The 22,262-nt window shown below is 35.2% G+C and overlaps 1 protein-coding gene across 2 annotated transcripts; it reads left to right on the top strand.

Moving 5' to 3' along the window:
• The first annotated feature begins 373 nt into the window (after positions 1–373).
• Positions 374–20,978, top strand: LOC110019219 (protein GIGANTEA). 2 transcript variants are annotated; one of them, XM_020716802.1, is made up of 15 exons: positions 374–655; positions 1,108–1,230; positions 3,891–3,962; positions 4,123–4,177; positions 4,302–4,444; positions 4,598–4,860; positions 7,138–7,196; positions 7,992–8,232; positions 8,342–8,492; positions 16,527–16,733; positions 16,844–18,358; positions 19,520–19,588; positions 19,704–19,922; positions 20,071–20,163; positions 20,461–20,978. In XM_020716802.1, exons 2-15 carry the CDS (start codon positions 1,144–1,146, stop codon positions 20,755–20,757), a joined length of 3,471 nt encoding a protein of 1,156 aa, XP_020572461.1. In that variant the 5' UTR covers positions 374–655; positions 1,108–1,143; the 3' UTR covers positions 20,758–20,978. The 2 variants fall into 2 exon arrangements, with proteins under 2 accessions (XP_020572461.1, XP_020572459.1); XM_020716800.1 differs by having other exon boundaries at positions 1,040–1,230.
• Positions 20,979–22,262: the final 1,284 nt, after the last annotated feature.

Raw genomic sequence — 22,262 nt, 5'->3', positions numbered from 1 at the left:
TGTTAACTTATCGAACGAAATTAACGAGCCGAGCATGAGCTTCTTAAAGAAGTCGAACATGAACTGTTCGTGAACAACGAACCATTTTGACAGCCCTATTTTCATGGCAGTATAGATGAGATAAATCAAAATAAAATTCATAATTTTTTTAACATTCTCAAATACTCCATTTAAATTGTCAACATCAGCGACAAATTATTTCCAAAATTTACGAAACAAAATAACAAAATAAAATATTTCCGTTCCAGCGCGAATCTGACCGTTGCCCGCACTCCCAACGGCTCCGATCAGTCGGCGTCTGAAGGAAACCCCAACCTCGCTTCCTCCTCAAGGGCAATCAAGTCAATGCAGAGAGTGCGGAGCTTAATGGCATCATGCCATGGCATGTCATGTGCATCCATGGATGGAAGGATGGGTGGGTGGATCAGCGAAAATATCATCGCCACGTAGGTACGGGACGAAGCTGGGGAGAGCAAAGTACCGCCTTCAAGGTGTATTGAGTGCCCTCGATGCCAAACCATCTTTCATTCAGAATTTTCATCGGAAGATAAAATCTCCACCCTCCACCCTTCTTTTTCCTCAGCGACGTTTATCCCATCGGCACAAACTCGCCGAAGTTCGGATAGCATAGCTTCAGCAGTAGCTGCTACACGAGGTACTGCTCTCTCTTCACTTCTCCAAGTTGGGATTTTTCTGTACTATCTCTCTCTCTCTTTATGTTTGTGTGTGGTGAAATTATTCGATCTACTTTTTTCCTCTTGTTTTGGAGGTAGGAGTTTGTGGTCGTCGATTTTGTTGAAGAATTTGGGAAGTGAAATTGTTTAATTTTTTGGAGGTGTTCTGGTGATGTTACGGTGAGTTAGTTTTCTATCGATTGGTAGATGCGGTTTAGTAGACGATGATGATTTTGGTGTCAGGAGGAAAGTTAAGTCTGGGAGATGATTGAGGATGGTTTGCTTTTTTGAGAGACAGGGAGAGCCAAGCGGGTTTTGGGTTTTGGTTGAATTTTCATTTTTTTCTTTTGGTTTTCTGGGCGCAGTTCTACGCCTGTTCTGGTGCGCCGGGCGTGGTGGATGCTGTTTTGATTGGGTCTTTTGGTTCCCATAGACAGAGATAAGAAGGGATTCAAGCAAGGGGCATAAGATGTCTTCATCGTCTCAGAAGTGGATCGATGGCCTTCAGTTTTCCTCCTTGTTGTGGCCGCCACCTCAAGATGAGCAACAGAGACAGGTACTGAGAATAGATTTTTAAAAGTTTTCACCTTTCAAAATTTGAGTCTGCCATATAGCTATTAACTTCACATCTGCATGCTGTTGAATTTTGCACAATAATAATTCTAAATTTGGTATGCTAATCATTTTGCTCGCTGTCAGATGTTGTGTAATGTTTTTTTATTAACAGATGTAAACTGTTTAGTATGATTACAAGTTTACATAATTAGTTATTGGAATCTACAAGAGTGAACATAGTTCCTCATAAAAAATTAAATAAGAGTAGAGTTTTTAATATGGTTGCAGTTGCTTAAGTTTTTTTATTTGATGGGTGTTTATTTTTCAATGTTTTAGCACAATTTAAACCTTTGGTGTTCCACCCTTTAATAAATGATACCATATCTTTTTTGTTCGATTGAGATCAAAATTTGCATACAGCTTGCGCCTGTCATTGCTTTTAACGGCCTCTAACATGGTCAAGCAAGTACAAAATTGGAAGACTCTCATAAAGGCTCCATGAGATTAAATGGGTTTTTGGAACATGACACTTTGGGTATTGAAAAGATCCCATTTGATGGGGGAATGTTTATCAATATTGAGGATGTTATGGGGAGATTGTTGAGGTTCATTTGAGAGTAGAGATACACATCAACCATGCAATAAGAGTTAAGTTTTTAATATTCAGTAGTGATAAGGAATCATTAACTTAAGCTTTTAGGGTTGGTGGATGTCCATCAATAATTGTATTGGACTCAATTTGGTTCCTTATTGTTCTAGCCTCTTAATAATTTTATCATTAGATTTTAGGAATTTGATTTAGCAACATCGTTAAATAATAAATTCATAAATAAAATAAAAGTATTATTTTAATGGCATCTACTTGTTGACCAAATATGTTGTCATTTATTTCATGTTATCTGATTAATAGAATGTAAATGGAAAGAAAAAAAAAAAATCAGTCACCTTTGATCATTTTAAACAATATTATATTGCCCTAGTTAGATGGTTCCTTCTATTATATGCATATAACTGTTATTTTGATGACAATTGTTGAACTGGTTATAGAATTTGTATTGTTGGTTTTATTTTAAATATAAAAAAAGCTTCATTTATGCTTAGCATGAACTGGAAAATCTTAACTTGGAATCAAGAATGTATACTTACCTGAAGCAGAGTAAGTAAATATTTTAAGCTCCTTCAATTTTTGTGAATAAGTTCAATACTTGATGGAATTATGAAAGATATTTGCTACGTTTTTATTAATCCAGTACAATATGAGAAATTATTCTGCCAATTTTGGAGTATGGGCTGGCATTATTACGTGAGACCATTGTACAACATAACTGCTTCAAAAGAAAGAGCCATACATTTTACTCAATTGTTAGCCCATGGGCTAGGTTTCCTGGGTGCCTATTCATGGAATGTAAAAGGATAGGAGAAACTTTTTATTTTGTCATATATCAACTTTTAAACATGCCTTAAAAGAACATAACAATTACAGTTTATCTTGATGGTGGGCTTGTGGTATTTTAGGGATGGTGATTGTTTTCAATGGTTCAACAAAGTGTAAGTTAGATAACAAGTTACAATAAGTAACATAAGTTTATGTTATGTCATGCCTTTTTTCATATATCAGGTCATGATTGTTATTATTGTATTTTCTTTTCTAATTTTGGTCTTTCCATTATGATCCCACATCTATATAATGGTTTTATTAGTCTTGTTATCCTTCAAACTATTGTCTTGTTATCCTAAAATAAATATTTGCTCAAATCGGCTTTTCATGAGGCGTCTCTCGAAGCTACGAGTATGGTAGCATATATAATGGATATGAGAACCCTATTCTGCTGTGGATCTTTCTAGCAAGTGCTAGTAACCTTTTATATTCGACTGGCCCTAATTGCCATCTTGCCCGTTCTGATGAGTTCAGTTGAGTCATATATGTTAAAGGATAAGAGTAAGTGAGGAGAAAATAACAAAACTGATTTTATGTTAGAGATAAAGACTTATTTGTTGTTTTTTATGGTATAATTTGCAAGATATCGTAGATTTGAATGGTCGCTCAATATATACTTGTAGCTTAGCTATTTTAGAAGAAACTATGTTAAGGTTTAGGCTAAGTGGATTAAAATAACTCTTTGTAATGTACATTTTTTTCCCGTTTGGGAAATGCAATGGAGTAGTTTAAGATATACACCGCCCATGGTTAGAATGATACAGTTTAAGAGAGCAATATGTAAGAAGGATTAAGAAAGAAAAAAAGTTATCAAATCCCGTATCATGGACCAAACTTTGTGTGTGCTAGTTTTAGTTACTGAGATTTGAACTACACTCTAAAAATAAAGCAGTAGGATAAGAAAATTTTGCAGTTGCTGATAGTATAACATACAAGATGAGTTTCATTCAACAATTTTTCTAGTCGGCTTATATAAGATTTGTTATACTATTGCTATGGTGCTTGTTGATGTACTTCTTCTATCGGTTTAAGTTGCATAATAGTATTTTTCCTCGCAATAATTTACTGCTTTTCCTTTCCTAGTGTGGGAAAAAGAGTGAAGGAGATCCATTTTTATTGTAATGTTATTGTCTATTATTTGCGTTAAACTGGAATTTTAATGTTTCTGCTGGTTACTTTTTATTTAGATTTTGACGAGTCTGGTGTGTATGAATTTTCTTTAGGTACAAATTATGGCCTATGTTGAGTATTTTGCTCAATTTACTTCGGAACAATTCCCCGAAGACATATCTCAGGTATGATCATTTTCTCTTAGTTCATTGACAAAATTCGTTCCAATAATTCTTCATAATGGGAGAGCATGATTCTAAATTTGGTTTAAGCTAACAGAGACTGTGTAATTCATGGAAGGCTTGAAGGTTGAATCTTACATAGATTTAATATTTCTTTGTGCAGCTAATCCAGAGACATTATCCTGTTAAGGAAAAACGTGTTCTGGATGATGTATTGGGTATTGTAAACTTAATCCTATAAATTTTTTATCAATTATGTTAAGACATGCTAGTAATATTAATATATCATTTTTTCCTTCTGCATTGATGAATACGCCTAACCTTTTTATTCGATAATTTCAGCAATATTCGTCCTCCATCATCCAGAGCATGGGCATGCCATTGTGCATCCAATTCTTTCATGTATAATTGATGGGACCTTGGTGTATGGCAAGAATAATCCGCCATTTAGTTCTTTCATATCTTTAATCAGCCAGACTACTGAGGTAAAGATGTTCAAAATATAATGTCAATGCATGCTTTCACCAATCAACAATCAGATAGTTTAACGCTTAAATCTTTTTTTAAATATGTATTGGGTTACTGAGTGTGAAAGAATGTTCCCAGCTCCTTACTCAAAGTTGTCTCTTTCCTTGCAGAAAGAATATTCTGAACAGTGGGCTCTAGCCTGTGGGGAGATTTTGCGGGTCTTGACTCTCTACAATCGACCAATTTACAAATCTGAACACCACAATATTGAAGCAGAAAGAAGCAGTAGCGGCAGCCATGCTACAACGAGTGAATCTATTGGAGGGGAATCCAGTAATAGTCCTGAGCGGAAGCCATCGCGTCCTTTGACTCCATGGATTACCGATATACTGCTTGCTGCACCTGTGGGAATACGGAGTGATTATTTTCGATGGTAGGCTATCTCTTTTGCTTTGATTTGATGCCTTCAGTTGCAAAGTCAGCAATGCAGGATCTGTTTGTTCCCCCACCACCAAAAAAAGGAAAAAAAAGAAATTCTCCAGCTTATTAGATAATGAGAAATTGAAGGATCATTTATAATTTAAAAGCTGTAGAATTGTCAACGTGATGTAGGCTATCTAGAACTTGGACCTTTATTTCTTCAGTATTGGCTAGTCATCTTAGGGTCCCTTGAGTCTTGATCTTGAAACTTCCTATTATCTTTGATAACTTAATTGTCGTGGAAGCTTGATTGTGCATCATATTTTGTGAGCTGAAGCCGGCTTTGCTGAAGTAAATCTAATGCTAATGAAATCAGTATAACTATCATGTATATATGACAGTCTATTATATTTTCATTTGAAAAAAGAAAGCATTTTCCATGTAGTTTGTTTGCAATATTACTATTTTCAAACACAAGCAAGATTACAAATGTCAATTTCAATCTACATCTTAGAACCATTTCTATGATCTAATTTAATTTGTAACCATAAATATTTGACCATTGATCAAACTTGAAGAGGAATTAGATTGTTTATGATGCTCCTCACTAATGTACCACTTATGCATAATTTTTCAATGCAAATTCATTGAAACTGCTCTGATGTCATTTTTATATGCTAAAAAAAGTTCATTTGATTACAGTGCTCCAACCATTCAAAATTAAAATGTTTTCACACTCTCTAGACCATCCTGTAGGTGCATTATTGAATCATGTTAAAAATGTATAAAATTGAGCACCTTACTACTTTGTGTGGTGAAGTTTATGGTGCATGGCCTTGATTTGCCTTTTTTTTTTTTTTGCATGATTGTCAATTGGGTGTTGCCTGATTGAAAATTTTACCAAAATAAAATCATATTGAAAAAATGTCTTTATCAATGTCTTCATAGAGGGCAAGAATTTTGATAGTTATATGTTGATTCAGGCATTCACCATGGACTAATGAATTCACTGTCCTGCAGGACAGCTGGAGGACACCCATTTTTTTGCCCCCCCTCCTAAAAAAAAAAAAAAAGTAATTTTTTAGAATTAGCTAGTCAGTTTTTTTAATAGAGATATTTATTTTTTTCTTTAAACCTTTATTTACGGAATATACGTTCTAAATACCAACTCATGACTCTATGAAGCTGAAAACTCTGTATCCTTAATATGTTGAACCCACCTGTTGATGAAGTTGTGAAAGATCTTTTAATGATGAGCATCTTCCATGAAAATAGGCTGCTTTAGATGTCATTATCTAAGAGCCGTAAGGTTATGAAAATCATAAATTGTTTCTCTTAATTGACACCCTGTTATTATTAAGCATTGCTAATTAAGATAAAGAGCTAAATTTTGATGTTTCTCTAGATTTTGTCCTGATCATTTTCATTATGGAAGAATTGATTCCATAATTATTGTTCTTGATGAAATATAGGCTGCATAAAGCAGTGTTCTATTAGATATAGCGATATTAATATTTGAGATATTCCTAGATTATGGAAATATTGTTGATGACAATGCAATGGGAGCTTCCCTTTATTTTATTGGCTCAATTTAGGAAGTATGCACATGACAAGCTGGTTATCGAATTGCGGGTTAGCAAGCAGGCTTTTGTTGATTTCATAGAAGGTTTTTGAAAGGGTGGAACTGAAACCTAGCTCAAGATGAACCCTGAGCTTTTATCATAGATCATCTTGTACCTTATTCTTTGAATGAACTTGTTGCAGATATTGAATAAGAATTGTATGCCCACAGCGTTTTAAGGTTATTCCATGAGCAACTGCCACCAAAAATATAAATACTTCCATCAAAATAACGATTTATTAAACTTATCCATCTTTTTTTGTTTGAAAGAATAAAATGATCAAATTGTTCAATAGACTATTTCTGGTATTTTTATTTTGAACCCAGATTTTTTATTTTTATCTAATTTTGTCTCTCAACTTAACCAAAAAAGTTAAGTTGAGAGAGCAATATAGTAATTTTGCAAGACCAAAAGAGTCATATTTTGATAAATTGAAGGGTCATATTAAAGAATAAGAAAAATCTGGGGGTCAAATGAAAACATCCTAACTAATATGGGAATCAATTTGGCTATTTTTTGTGTTTGAAAGCAGGTATATTAGGGAAATTCAACGGTGATGAATTATTTTCCCTTCAACTGTACAAATTTTGCATTTATGTGAACATATGTTGAGCTAAATGATTAAGATAACTGGCAATAATGCTTCTTTGGTTGATGTGATGTATCAGGTGTGGTGGAGTCATGGGGAAGTATGCTGCTGCTGGAGAACTAAAACCTCCAACAACTGGTTAGTGATTACTCGTATTCACAATATATGTTAATTATGCTGAATTTTCTCGCCAAACTTCCAGTTTGGTTTTGAAATTTCACTTCATTATCTTTTATGCGCTTCACCTGCCTAATGGAAACATATTTAATTTCTCGAAACAGGCAACATACATGCTTAATGGAGGGCAACATAAACTATAAAAAAATCATTTCTAAGAACTGATTGATGATGTTTCTAATGACATGTAAAATGGACATTTTACTTAATTCTTTTTGCTTCAGAAAGCTATTATGGCATGAAAATTAATAAAATTGGCTGAATGGTTTTGCTTAGGACAAGGCATAGTCCCAGCGGCCTACCTGGCTACTTTTACTTGACCAAACCAATTTTTTAGACTCCTATGTAGTGTACAGTATTTTTCATGTGAGAACATTGGACGTTTGTCATTTATCACACCAAGTAGAAATGCTTTTCAAGCCTGATTTACTAAGTTTAATATTAAAAGTCATGATACCAGCTATTAGAGTTTATCAGGGTCTAGTGTTTTTATGATGCCATTTTTTTGGTTTCCTTCTATTCTAAGTTTTAGTATTCATGTATTTATTTTTGTTGCATGTTATGTTCTCAAAATCCTTTTAACGGATGTTGTATATTAATGGTGTATACTGGTGAATATCTTTTCCTTTTTAATTTATATTGTATATTCTAAGAAACTTCTAAGTCAATATTCAATTTATCTTAAACTTAGCTATTGTATGATTGATATTTGGTATAATTCAAAACTATTCAACCTAATAATTCTATGAAATATAGCTTGTAGTCGACGGTCTGGTAAGCATCCTCAGCTTATGCCATCAACGCCGAGGTGGGCTGTCGCTAATGGTGCTGGTGTCATATTAAGCGTTTGTGATGATGAAGTTGCTCGTTATGAGACTGCAAATTTAACAGCAGCTGCTGTCCCTGCACTTTTATTACCTCCCCCTACAACTCCTTTAGATGAGCACCTAGTAGCAGGACTTCCAGCACTTGAGCCATATGCTCGTTTGTTTCACAGGTGTATATTGATACTTATTCCATTTGTTTCTCAACACAATTCCAGTCATTTTGCAAATATATTTGGTATTCTCAAAATAAACTTAAATTTAATTGCATCATTTTGTCAGGTACTATTCCATTGCTACTCCAAGTGCAACACAGAGGCTTCTTCTTGGACTTCTTGAAGCACCTCCATCATGGGCTCCTGATGCACTTGATGCAGCTGTCCAACTTGTAGAACTTCTCAGGGCGGCTGAGGATTATGAGTCTGGAATGAGGGTATGGGACTATAAGGCTGTTATTATCAATAATAATTTTCATAAGAATTTAATCAGTTTAGTAGTGCTTCTTGGCAGTTTTAATTTATTGGTTTACATACTGTCTTGAACTTCTCTGAGGTTTAAATGTCAGTTTCTTGATTGATCCTATCTTCAAAGAAATCTGTGCGAATTGATAACTATTTTATCACAAAAAATAATCTTGGTAAATGTTGGGGATTCATATGTAATGTATATTTTCTTACTTCCAGTGATCATGGAAAGATGTTTTTAATATCTAGTGCATGGGGTTCTCGTTAATTTACTGGGGTGATTAGCATAATGTTGGGCATCGGATGGGTGCTTATATGCAACTTTACCTTTATTTTACACCCATAATTGCTAGGGCATGTCAATTTAGTCATTATGAGGTCCTACATTGAATTCAAAAAGTTGCTGTTTGAGAGACGGTTTAAAAATTTTCCAAGTTTAAAGTCACCAAATGGCTTGTGTCATGCGGAATTCGTTCTTAGATAAGTTGACTAAGAGTTAGCTCAAATCCAACCCTCAGTAATAAGTTGCTTAGTATTAATTTATTGAATTCGTTTAAGAGACTCACAAAGATGTCAATTCATCTAGGCTATTTGGCCAAATAAACTTTATAAGGGTACTTTCCTATAATTTGGAACTCCTCCTACTAGCAACTAATTGTACATCTAACTTGTTTTGCTTCACAATTGTCCACATCAAGTTAAACCTATAGATTCTATATGAAGTTTTACTATGTAGTAAATTTTATAAAACACTTATATAACTTTGTATATAAATAGGTGGTCATTGGTTAAGCTGAGACAAATAAAAAAAAGCATACAGAGAAATTTGGTTGGAAAAATCAGAGGACAGAATTATTTTAAACTTGTTAGAATTCAACAGAATCTCTCTTTCTTTTATATTTATCATAGCTTGGTTTGAATTGCTTTTCTTCACTCAAAGAACTATTGGGTGCCTTGTAAACTTTTTTTTTAAATTACTTCTGAGACATATTTCCTCAATCCTTCTCACTATTTCATTTTGATTCTTTTTTTTTTTAATGAAGTTTTGATATCTTTTTATGGATAATTTTAGATCCAATGTTGATACTAATACATTATTTTTTGTGACTCTAACTGCCTCTATTTCTACGATTTTAGTGATCTTAATGACATTAATAATAATAAAATCTTTTATTTTTATAGTCGCATTAATAAAATGAAAATTGAGGAAGCTCTAAAAAAATGAAGGGCGGAAGGCTAGTAGGACTAGATAGTATCCCAATAGAAGTGTGAAAATGCTTCGTAGATTTGAGAATTTCTTGGCTTACAGTAGCAACAACAATAAATCTTTATCCCACTAAGCGGGGTCGGCAAATTTTAAGTATTATTTTAAAAACTAAAAAGATGACTGTGGAGTGGAAGAAGAATATTATAGTCCTTATTTTTAAGAATAAAGGGGATGCACAAGAGTGTGCAAATTATAGATTAAATAAGTTAATGTTTCATGCATTAAAATCATGGGAGAGAGTAAGTGAACATAGGTTAAGATGTGATACAATGATTTTTTAAAATCAGTTTTGATTTATGTCCAACAAATCGACAATGGAAGCCATACATTTATTAAGAGGTCTAATGGATAAGTAGAGTAAAGAGTATCTACGTATGATTTTTTGTTGATTTAGAAAAAAAGCTTATGAGAAGCTTCCGAGAGAAGTTCTTTGGAGACTTATAGAAAAAGAAGGTGTTGATATGACATATAATCAAAGGGATGCACAAGAGTGTGCAAAGTGCAAATTATATGTGCAAATTATATAGGAATTAAGTTAATGTGTCATGCATTAAAATTATGGGAGAGATTAATTGAACATAGATAAAAACATGATACAAAAATTTCTCAAAATCAGTTTGGATTTGTCTAATAAGTCTACTATGGAAGCTATACATTTATCAAGAGGTCTGATGGAGAAGTACAGAGAGTAAAGAGTATTTATGTATAATTTTTGTTGATTTAGAAAAAACTTATAAGAAGGTTCCAAGACAGGTTCTTTAGAGAGTTCTAGAAAAAAAAGGTGTTGATACGACTTATATTCAAGTCATTAAAGATATATATACTAGAGTTGTTACTTGTGCTCTAACAGGAGGATTGACTAAATATTTTCCTATTTCAACTGGTTACATTTGGGATCGGCTTGAAGCCTATATTATTTTTGCTTTAGTTATGGTTGTTCTTATTGGATATTTACAAGAGAATGTACCTTGGTGTATTTTTTCGCTGTTTATATCCTTCTTGTGGATAAGTTTAGAAAAAAGTTCAGGAAAAACTTGAATTTTGGAGGTCAATGTTAGAGTTTAAAGGTTTTTGCTTGAATAGATCTAAAATTGAATACATTGAATGTAATTTTAGTTGTAGTATATTACGTCTATGCTTAGTCTAAGGGCAAGTTTGTTTTTTGTATGCCTAAGAGAAATTTAGTCTTTTATTATTATAATTGTTGGGTATAAATAGGCTTATTATGTTTAGGGTTAAGTTTTATGCAGGAGATTGAGTTGTGAGTCTTAGGTATTGAGTTTGGGAGAGATTTTCTACCTCTCGAATTGTCGGAATTACAAGAGAATGTAACTTGGTGTATGTTTTTCGTTGTTTATATCCTTCTTGTGGATAAGTTTAGAAAAAAGTTCAGGAAAAACTTGAATTATGGAGGTCAACGTTAGAGTTTAAAGGTTTTTGCTTGAATAGATCTAAAATTGAATACATGGAATGTAATTTTAGTTGTAATATGTTACGTCTATGCTTAGTTTAAAGGCAAGTTTGTTTTTTGTATGCCTAAGAGCAACTTAGTCTTTTATTATTATAATTGTTGGTTATATAGGCTTATTATGTTTAGGGTTAAGTTTTATGCAGGAGATTGAGTTGTGAGTCTTAGGTATTGAGTTTGGGAGATATTTCCTACCTCTCGAATTGTAGAAATTGGGAGAGATCGCATACCTCTCAAATTGTAGGTGCTTATATTTTGTATTTGTGTGAGCTGTTTGAATTATTGAAATAAGAAATCTGTTTTGCCATAATTTCTACGAAAATTTTTTATCCTTTTCTAAGTCGAATCATATCAAATTGATATCAGAGCTCAAAATTTTGAGAATTGGATCAACAGAAGAGAGGATCGATCAGCGGTTGGCTTACAAGGCGAAGATTTTAGTGTACAGAGCCAATCAATTTGACGTCTTTTCGTATAGTCTCGGGCAACGCGACGAAGGGATTACGGCTTATCGAGACCCGACGCTCCATCTGCTGCGCATTGGGAAGGCTTCGAAGCCATGATCCCGTGTGGTTTAAATCGGCGTACAGAGACCCGGTAGAGTCGCGATCAGAGCTACCTGGGAGGGCAGTGCTGGGATCGTAGATGGTCAGAGCTCGCTGGGAAGGAGACAAGGCGAAGTGATTGCGACGTGGGATGGATCGTGCATGGGGACGATTCGTGACTTTACCTCACGAAACAGTTGCAATTTGAGCTAACTGGGAAGAATCACGGCATACGTAGAGGACAAGGGATCATGTATTTCTCCTCCTGCTTTAGATCGTCACATGGGAAAGTATCGTGCTATTCAGTCGCGTCCCTATGATCGCAGCGCTCGGCTTCGACACCAAGGAAAGCGTCGAACTGCGTGAATCATGTTTTGCAAGGTGCTGAGGGCGGGATTGCGGCGTGCCTCGTGCGATACGACCGCAGTTCATGTAGCTGGTAAGCAACGACGGGAACGTGGCCTATGGAGTGACTGAACCCGCCATTTTAGAACTCGAAAATTCTGGATTTTTTAATGGTTTGCCTCAGAACACAATTTCTTCAGATTCCCTTGCTAGATAGCAGTTTTGCAGCACTCACGTTGTGAATTAGACTATTTGGAAATTCGACGATATTTGATCGAAAATTTTTTTAGGAGTAATGACAGAAAATAGATGATTTGGAGAAGAAATTGGAGGAAGATGTGTCAGATTGGGAGTGGAATAAAAATTATCAGCCATGGAAGGTAGGTCTTCTTTCATAGAGAACCGAATGGAGCAAATTCGATAGTATAGAAGAAATGCGAGATATGATGAAGCGACTCATAGAGACGTGGTCCAAGGCCTTGCCGACTGCTTAATTTGCAAAACCTAAATGGAAAGAGATTGAATTTGGGGAACATGAGCGGGAAAACATTCACATCCCCCCCCCCCCCCCCCCCCCCCCAGGCTCTGATTGGGGGGGATTAGAAATTTCTGATGAAGGCAGGTGGCTCGAAATGTGGATAAGATATTATGCAAATAGAAGAAGTGATGAAGAAGATAATTGAGTTTGACACAAAACTGATTCCTTCCGCTGCGAGGTCGAGCGATAGCAGCGGGAACAAACTCCAACAGCAACAACTAGAATGATTCGCGCAACATTAGGACAACATCATTACTTTATGCGTATCGAGAGTTGCAGTATCGAGCGAAGAAATCATGAGTGGAATTGGGCGTCAACACTTGGGAGAAATAATACAATAATCTGACGGCTTTAACAAACAGAAACAAGCATGAGTAAAGTTGACAAACAGGGAAGAGACATCTGATACAAAGTTGACAAAGATTTTGGTGATCGATAAGCTACGTGATGAGTCGTTTGGGGTTGCTATATTCTCTAAGCTTGACTGGAAATTAGTCCACCAACCTATTCAGATGCGGCCGAAGGATGTGCACAAGACAACATTTCGAACTACTCTGGGCCACTATAAATTTCTGATTAAATGGAAAGGATTGGTGAAAGTCGCCTGACTTGATCGAGCAACAGTTTACTTTGGGGTGGTGGGGTGGGGGGTATTGTAAAATCTATGCCTAATCTAAGGGCAAGTTTGTCTTTTGTATGCCTAAGGGCAATTTAGTCTTTTATTATTGTTGTTGTTGGGTATAAATAAGTTTATTATGTTTAGGGTTAGGTTTTATGCAAGGAATTGAGTTGTGAGTCTTAGGTCTAGAATTTGGGAAAGCTTTTCTACCTCTAAATTGTAGGAATTTGGAGAGATCGCCTACCTCTCGAATTGTTACCTCTCGAATTGTAGTTACCTCTCGAATTGTAGTTGCTTATCTTTTGTATTTGTGTGAGTTGTTTGGATTATTGAAATAAAAAATATGTTTTGCTCTATGAAATTTGTGTTGATTTCTATGTCAAATCATATCATAGTAGATCTAGTGGTGGGGTTGTAATAATAGACGATCAAGTCATTAAAAGGAGTGAATGTTTTAGATATCTCGGTTCTGTTGTTCAATGTGCTGGTAATATTGATGATGATGTTATTAGTATAATTTAGGTTAGATGGTTGAAGTGGAGGAATGCATCAGACCTATTGTGTGATAGAAAGTACTAAGTAAACTTAAATTGAAAATTTTATAAGATGGTCGTAAGAGCTGCATGCTTTATGAAGAATGTTGGCCTATAAAAGAGAAGTATAAAACTAAGTGTTGTTGAGATGAGAGTGCTTAGGTGGATGAGTGGCTTTACACTTATGTGCAAAATTGGAAAGAATATATCCTTGAAAGGGTTGATGTTGCTCTAGTGGCAGACAAGATTAGATAAAATCATCTTAGATGGTTTGGTCACAGTAAATGTCTGTCATCCGATGATCCAGTTAGAGGAGTTGGTGTGTTAGGTTCGACTTATGTTAAAAAAGGTTGAGGTCAACCTAAAAGATTTGGGCATGTTGTAAAAAAATGATCTGAATTTATTAGAATTAAATGGAAATATGACACTCAATAGGATTCAATGGAGAAAAAGGCCGACACCCCATAGTGGGATAAAGACTTGTTGTTGACAGAAAATACACTAGATGCAATTAACCATTGCTTTAGACCAACCCTCCATGCAGAGACATAATTCTTTGAATTTTTCAAATTTTATTTTAAATTTTTATTTGTGTTAATTATCTTATTCGAAAGAGTATCATATGTTAATATATTTCTATATGAAATGCAGGAAAAAAAAATCTTATAGAAAGATACAATACATTTAATTACTTTGTATTAGAAATAACTCACTCTTCGAATTGTGTTCATCTTTTGATTTCATCTCCTATACTTGATATGTGGTGCAAGTTCCACTTGCTTTTCGTCCAACTTCTTACATTGCTTGTGCCTTTTGCAATCCTCAGTGCTCCTTCATGCTGCACCCTACTCAGATCATACCTTCTGCTTTGACTTGCAACATTTCTTAATCACTGCAATCCTTAGTGCACCATTGTCTCACTTGTGGTGCATCTTCTCAGCTCGTGATAATCTGCTGCCATTGCTTCAAACCGCTTGTCGCATGTGCAAACATACCCTTGACTATTTCCTTTATCCTTTCATCTATAAACTTTGCCCACTCTTATCTTTGAAGGTGTGCATGTTGCATGTTGCATTAAAAACTAAAAAAAGTTATAAAACACAATGCTATCAAGCATTTACAAAGTGATCTCTACACTCTCTAAAAAAAACAAAAAGTGACTATAATTTATATTTCTTGTTAGAAGTTATATTAGAAAATAATTTATTATTGTTAGTAGTTATGAGGATTATATTTAATTTCTAATATAACTTTATTTCATTTCCTATTTTAGATTTATTTTTTTGGATTGGATTTATTTCATTTTCTATTTTAGGTTTTCCTATTTTATGTTATTTTTTTATCTTCAAATAATTAATATGAATTATTAATTAGAGATATTAGGTGTTATATGTTTCCTTTCCTTTTATTTCTTTTTTATTGTTTTTCCTGTTGTAGGATTTATGTAAAGGCTATTTATAATATCTTTTCATATCAATAATATAATACTGCATTATTTTGAATTTCAACATTTCTTATAACGAGACTATCTTGTAGTGCTAACTGTGCACACTTGTGGGCTGCTTTGTTGTTCTAATGGATCAAATTTGTTTGCTCTTCTAACCTAACAGTGTTTGCTTTTGCCCTCATAACTATGTTCTCTACTTGTTGTATTCTTCCTCACTAACCACGAACTATACGAAACTCCACATCATGCATGTCTTAGCGCGAGCTTTGTTCCCACTATTTGCTCATATGGCTTTTACTTGCAACCCTACCTTTTTTATCCTCCCGGATAAATGATCTGCTCTACTCGCTCCCAACCCTACCTTTTTTATCCTCCCGGATAAATGATCTTCTGCTCTACTCGCTCCTTTCAGTCCACCAAGCTTTTCAGGTCGCAAAACTCACCCCCTTTTTGCTTAAGATGCACACACCTATTGCTCTTGTGCAACCTTGAAACCCCTGCTTGCGTGTCTTGCTTGATGGGCTACCCAGCTGATTTTCTTTAGCAGTCAACTTCAAATCCTTTTTACTTTGATAGAAAAGAATCCAGATCAACTTTATTTGATTTTGGCCAACCAATTTGACCAGCCCAATCATTATGAATCTATAAAGAAAAAAAAAATGAAAAAAATGACTTCATTCAATTTTATGAGGTGTCGTGAGTTTGTATTTCAATAATTTCAAGTTAGTTTTTTGCATAAAGATTTCAAAAGGATTATAGATATCTTTTCGGAGTTGATCATGTTCTTCAACATGGATAAAGATATTATTTTGCTAATATTGTGAATTTAATAATTTTCTTCCCACACTGTTCATCTTTTTCTTGATGATTTTTTTGTCTTTATGTTGATGAAGCCTTCAATTGTCATCTTGTCCTTGCGACGTACTTCACATTTGTTTCTCATCCTTCGGCTAGATTCTGTTAGTCTACTAAACCGTCACACTAAAAGAAAATTTTTGTCAGCTTTCATATAAATAATCTCTCATAATTGTTTGCACGCATGCTTTTAAATAAGCAGAAGCAAGCTGCCATTGCTATGCATAATTGTGCCTCACACTGATATTTTTAGCACCGACATTTCAGTATTTTCTTTAATATTTTGGACAAACCTTATAGCAGTTTTTTGCCATTTAGATTGCTCTTTAAGTTATCCTTTTTATGAATGACTTGTATATGCTAACTGTTTCATTTTCTGTCTATAGCTTCCACGAAACTGGATGCATTTACATTTTTTACGTGCAATTGGGACTGCAATGTCAATGAGGACGGGTATTGCTGCAGATGCTGCAGCGGCTTTGCTCTTTCGAATACTTTCGCAACCCATGCTACTTTTCCCACCATTGAGGCACACGGAAGGAGTTGAAGTCCAGCATGAACCCTTGGCTGGCTACATATCATATAAGAAACAGGTAAAGCAAAATTTTGAAATAGTGATTCAAGTGAAGGATTCATTTTCTGCAGTTTTAATGATATCATTTTTCTATTCATTTAAATTTGAATAAAAATTATTTATGTTCAGCTGGAAGTACCTGCTGCTGAGGCCACTATTGAGGCAACTGCTCAAGGAATTGCCTCAATGCTATGTGCTCATGGCCCTGACGTGGAATGGAGGATCTGTACTATTTGGGAGGCGGCTTATGGCTTGCTTCCCCTGAGTTCATCAGCAGTTGATTTGCCTGAGATAGTAGTGGCAGCACCATTGCAACCTCCTGTATTGTCTTGGGGCTTGTACTTGCCTCTGCTAAAAGTGCTGGAGTACCTACCTCAAGGAAGTCCATCAGAGGCATGTCTTATGAGAATATTTGTTGCTATTGTTGAAGCGATACTTAGAAGAACATTCCCACATGTTACATCTATTGAGCAGTCCAAAAAGTCAAGAAATCATGGCGGTGTGCTGTCCAACAGTAAGAACCTTGCAGTAGCTGAGCTCCGCACAATGATTCATTCTTTATTCCTAGAGTCATGTGCATCTGAGGACCTTGCCTCTCGCCTATTGTTTGTAGTTCTAACTGTGTGTATCAGCCATGAAGCTTTACCGAGTGGAACCAAGAGGTCTATTGGCACGGCACCTTCTTCTGGTGAGGTTGCTGATGAACTGCAGATACTTAATTTTAAAAGTTCTGGGAGGAGTAGAAACCGACGAAAACAAGGTCCTGCTGCAACGTTTGATTCATATGTTTTGGCTGCTATATGTGCATTGTCTTGTGAACTTCAATTGTTTCCTTTGATCACAAAAAATGGCTTTCATCTAGATTTTGAAACTCCTGTTGCAAAGGCAGCGAAAACAAATGGATTTTCTCAAAAGATATATGATGGTATGAGTTCGGCAGTTCAACACACTCGAAGGTTTCTTAAAATTTTAGAAGCTCTTTTCTCATTGAAGCCATCATCGGTTGGCACCTCATGGAGTTATAGTTCCAATGAGATTGTGGCTGCAGCTATGGTTGCTGCCCATGTTTCTGAGTTATTTGGAAGATCAAAGGCCTGCATGAATTCCCTCTCTATTTTGATGAGTTGCAAATGGGATAGTGAGATATGTGCAAGAGCTGCTTCCCTTTATCATCTGATTGACTTGCATGGTAAAACGGTTGCCTCTATAGTTGACAAGGCAGAGCCACTTGAAGCACATTTAGTACTTGTACCACTGAAAAAACAGAGCTCATTGTGTTCAACCGGTGAACATCCAGAAAGTATTTCAAGCACTATCAGCTCAAGGTTGGAGGATAATGGATCCATGCAGTCTAAGGACTCTATAAAATGTGAGGAGGCAAAGTTGATAAATTCTATGGCTATGGAAACGTCAGAGAAGAGCATGGAACGTTTTTCTGAGGATGCATCTAACCTAGCAAACTTTCTTACTATGGATAGGAATGGGGGATTCAATTGCACTTCGCAAGCTTTTCTGAGATCTGTACTCACTAAGAAGCAGGAGATATGTTTTTCTGTTGTCTCTTTGTTATGGCACAGGTTAATTGCTGCGCCAGAAACAGAAATGAGTGCAGAAAGTACATCTGCTCAGCAAGGGTGGAGGCAGGTATAGTTCTCTCATGTTATCATCAATAATAGATTCAGTCTGATTGCATGCGGTCTTAACAAGCTTTAAAATGTCTTGGTCAAGGATGATAGTTTGTTTCCCTTCAGTCTTTAAAGCAAAGCCTTTCTTTGCTACTAGTAAATTCTCAATGCTGATTTATTTTAAGGAAGTTCAAAAGCTTTGATAGTTTAATGGATATGGCATTTCACCACTTTCTCCTGCATTGTGAATTTTTTATTTTATTCGGTTGAGGGGGGCGGTCGCCATGATGGATTTTAGATGAGTACAACATAGCAGCAAAAATTTTGAAGATTCATCATTATAAACCACCTTCATTAATTTGTGGCAATTTTGTTAGCTAGCTAAAAATGTTTGTTTTGATCCATTTCATTGAACCACTATAATGCTCTTGTTTCTCATCTGCCACATGGTTACCTCATCTTGCTTTGGTCATTAATTGATAACTGTTCATCCTCTTCGGCTTTGATTATAAAGCCTGGGTTTATTGGAAAGAACTTGATGCTGTTACCGATCTAATATTTACAAAATATGGCTCTGCATCTTCATTATAGCCTTATGTCTCGGGAGCGAAGCATACATTTTATAGGACCTTTGTTGATTAGGAGTTTTGTTCATCTCATCTCCTTTAATTAATGCATTGATTATACCTCTAAGATTTATAACCGTGCTTTTGCTCACAGTTTATTATAGTTTTATCGCCAAAACACTAGTACAATTAGCTCTTTTTATTGTTTTAAGGAGCAAAAGTCATGGAGATGGATTCACTTCAGCCGCAACTTTTGATCTCCAGTGTTGCAAATAATTACTTGTTTATAGATAAACTATATTATCAAATGGATGAAATGAGATGCAAATCCTTAGCATTTCATTTTGTTACATGAAAAATGGTTATTGACAATGTTTATCTTTTGTTATTACTGAATTTTTGCAACATCTAGAATCTGTTAACTATGGAAAGAATTGAGCAGTCACTTGCGTCTTCTGTGGATGCATGTAAAAGTGTCATTAATTTATCATCTTTGGCATAGTTTTATCAGTGACAATAACTTTGTAGCATCTATTCTATTTTCCCCTTATACTTTTATTTCATTGATTTAATTCTGATTTGGTTTGAATTTTGATGATTTCTTTCATGTGTAGGTTATTGATGCCCTCTGCGATGTCGTGTCAGCTTCTCCCACAAAAGCATCAACTGCCATTGTTCTTCAGGTTTAATGCCCATTCCCTGCTGTTCTCTAGAGCTGTTAATTAAAGGCAGTACCAGAATTTTCCATTGTCAAGACTATTTTTCTGTCTCTGTCTTATGATTGTCTATTATCCACAGGCAGAACGAGATTTGCAGCCATGGATTGCAAGAGATGATGAGCAAGGTCAAAGAATGTGGAGGATCAACCAGCGAATCGTGAAGTTGATTGTCGAGCTCATGAGAAGTCAGGGAAGCCCCGAGACACTAATAGTTATTGCAAGTGCCTCCGATCTTCTCCTTCGTGCCACGGATGGGATGCTTGTTGATGGTGAAGCTTGCACTCTACCACAGCTAGAGGTAAACGTTAAGGAGCCTGATGCCATATTGACTGTTAAAAGTTGATTTTGTTTAAAGACATGTCATCTTGCATATTATGCCTCATCTTTGTTCCCATGGATCATGTCTTAGTTCCAACTCAAATTTCTCTTGTATACAAAATATGCAGCTCCTGGAAGTGACAGCTAGAGCAGTCCACTTAGTAGCAAATTGGGGAGAAACCGGTTTTGCAGTAGCTGATGGCCTTACAAATCTTCTCAAAGTATTTCTCATGCTGCTATTGAAATCATCATTCTTATTCATTAATGCATTTTAATTACATGCCATCGACTTTGATATTTTATATTTATACCATCCAAATCTTTCATATCAAATAAATAATTTATATTTATATCATCCAAATCTTTCATATCAAATAAATAATATCACTATGTTAACTTTTAAAAAGTGAGCATATGTGTAGTTATTACAGTTTAGGCCTTAGATATTGTATGCATGCAAATCTTCGTGCATTGTTTTTTAATGTTCTTAAACTTGACAAGCCAACATTTACATGCAGTGCCGACTGTCCGCTACCGTTCGCTGTCTTTCTCATCCCAGCGCTCTTGTGAGAGCTCTAAGCATATCTGTTCTTCGAGATATTATGAATACCGGCCCCATCAATTCATCTAATTATACGAATACGGAGACGCTACATTTGTACGATCCCTCATACCGAAGCCTGGGCATGACCAACTGGCATGCAAACATTGAGAAGTGCATCAAATGGGAAGCTCGCAGCCGGCGAGCAACTGGCTTGGCTCTCTCCTTCCTTGGTTCTGCTTCAAAGGAGTTGGGCTGTCCTCTTCCTAGTTGACAGGCAATTGACATATTTTACGGCTTTTTACTTTTTTGTTTTCTTTCTGACATTATGTACCGTTGTCATTTGGTTGTATTTAATGTTGTAATGACCCCAGTTTGCTCATGTAGATATGAACAACAAACATTATTGGTTTTACATCAAATGACAACCTGCAATGTTAATGTAAGTCATCATTGCCCTCCTAAACATGTTCTACTACCAGGATTGAACTATGAGATCATGATCTGTGGCTTGCTGTGGTTTTGAGCTTGGCTTAGCTATATGTTAAGTTGATATGATCTCTGGTTTAGAGAAGAAACTTAGGTCCTGTTTGGCATCACTTATTAACTTTAGATGTATTAGTTTTAAACTCAGAGTTGTTTTTCTCGATGTGGGATTAAAATTATTCAATTAAATTGTGTTTAAGTGGAATTTGTATTAGTTTTAACCTTAGATGTGTTTAAATTATTTATTCAAGTAATTTGGCTTTAAGCTTGATTTTAGCTTGACTTTGATTTTTGACTTTATGTTGACTTTAGGTAATGAATAATCATATGAGGCCTAGGCTGCCACCTATGATGGTACATACATGGTGAAAAAGAATAAACTAGAAACAAAAAGCAAAATTATAAAGTAACAAAAATTTGAGCTAATAATATGCTCTTAAAATTTGGTCCAAGCATGGTAAGAATTCTTTTTAAAATCATGTAATTGTACAAGTTGTCAATAATTCTCAATAACAAAACTAAAAGTTTGATTTGATGATTGGTGCAAATGCAAAAGTATGTAATTGTAGTAGTAATAAAGTGGTTGGTAATGGTATCATCTCATGGTTACTATGACAAGAAATGTAGATCTATTTCATGATTAAAGTAAGGAAGTGAGATAAATAATAAAACAAAGAAAATAATTAAAGAAACATAGTCCTGAGGGTTTGCGCTCTACACTCGTCCTCCTTCACTTGCTTATCACTTCGTATTGTCTTGGTTCATGATAAACTCTATATGGAAAAATATGGAGCATTTTAAGAGTTATCAGGGTTTGTTTGGGATAGTTGTAGCTTATTAAAAAATAATTGTGAAACTGCTGAAAAATAATATGCTGTTTAAAAAATTGTGGTGGTCGAAAAAGTAAGACCGTATCTAGATGTTATCATCGCACCTAGTGAGGATCGGTGCGAAAATGAAGATTTTAGCAGCAATTTTTTTAAAAAAGCCGTCAAAACGTAGTTTGTTCAAACTGAAAAAAACTGTGGTGTGGTGCCACACCGCGTCCCAAAACGTATCCTGAATCTTAAATTTTTCTTTGTTTGTTGATGTTTTTTATATCTATATCTTATTTATCTTTTAATAATTTCTAATGTACAAGAGAATTGAATCAAATATTATTCTTTATTTACAATATTTAGGTATTGAATTTACTAAATCTTATTTAACCTTAAATGTTATAGACACCCAAAGTGTACCACTAACCAACTAAAGGATATCAAGCAGGCCGACTTCAGCTACTTCGGTCGGCCC

Source organism: Phalaenopsis equestris, unplaced genomic scaffold (genome assembly GCF_001263595.1).
Source record: "Phalaenopsis equestris unplaced genomic scaffold, ASM126359v1 Scaffold000054, whole genome shotgun sequence".
NCBI classification, from domain to species: Eukaryota; Viridiplantae; Streptophyta; class Magnoliopsida; order Asparagales; family Orchidaceae; genus Phalaenopsis; species Phalaenopsis equestris.
The sequence above is the reverse complement of the archived record's forward strand: the minus strand, read 5'-3'. Positions and strand labels throughout refer to the sequence as shown.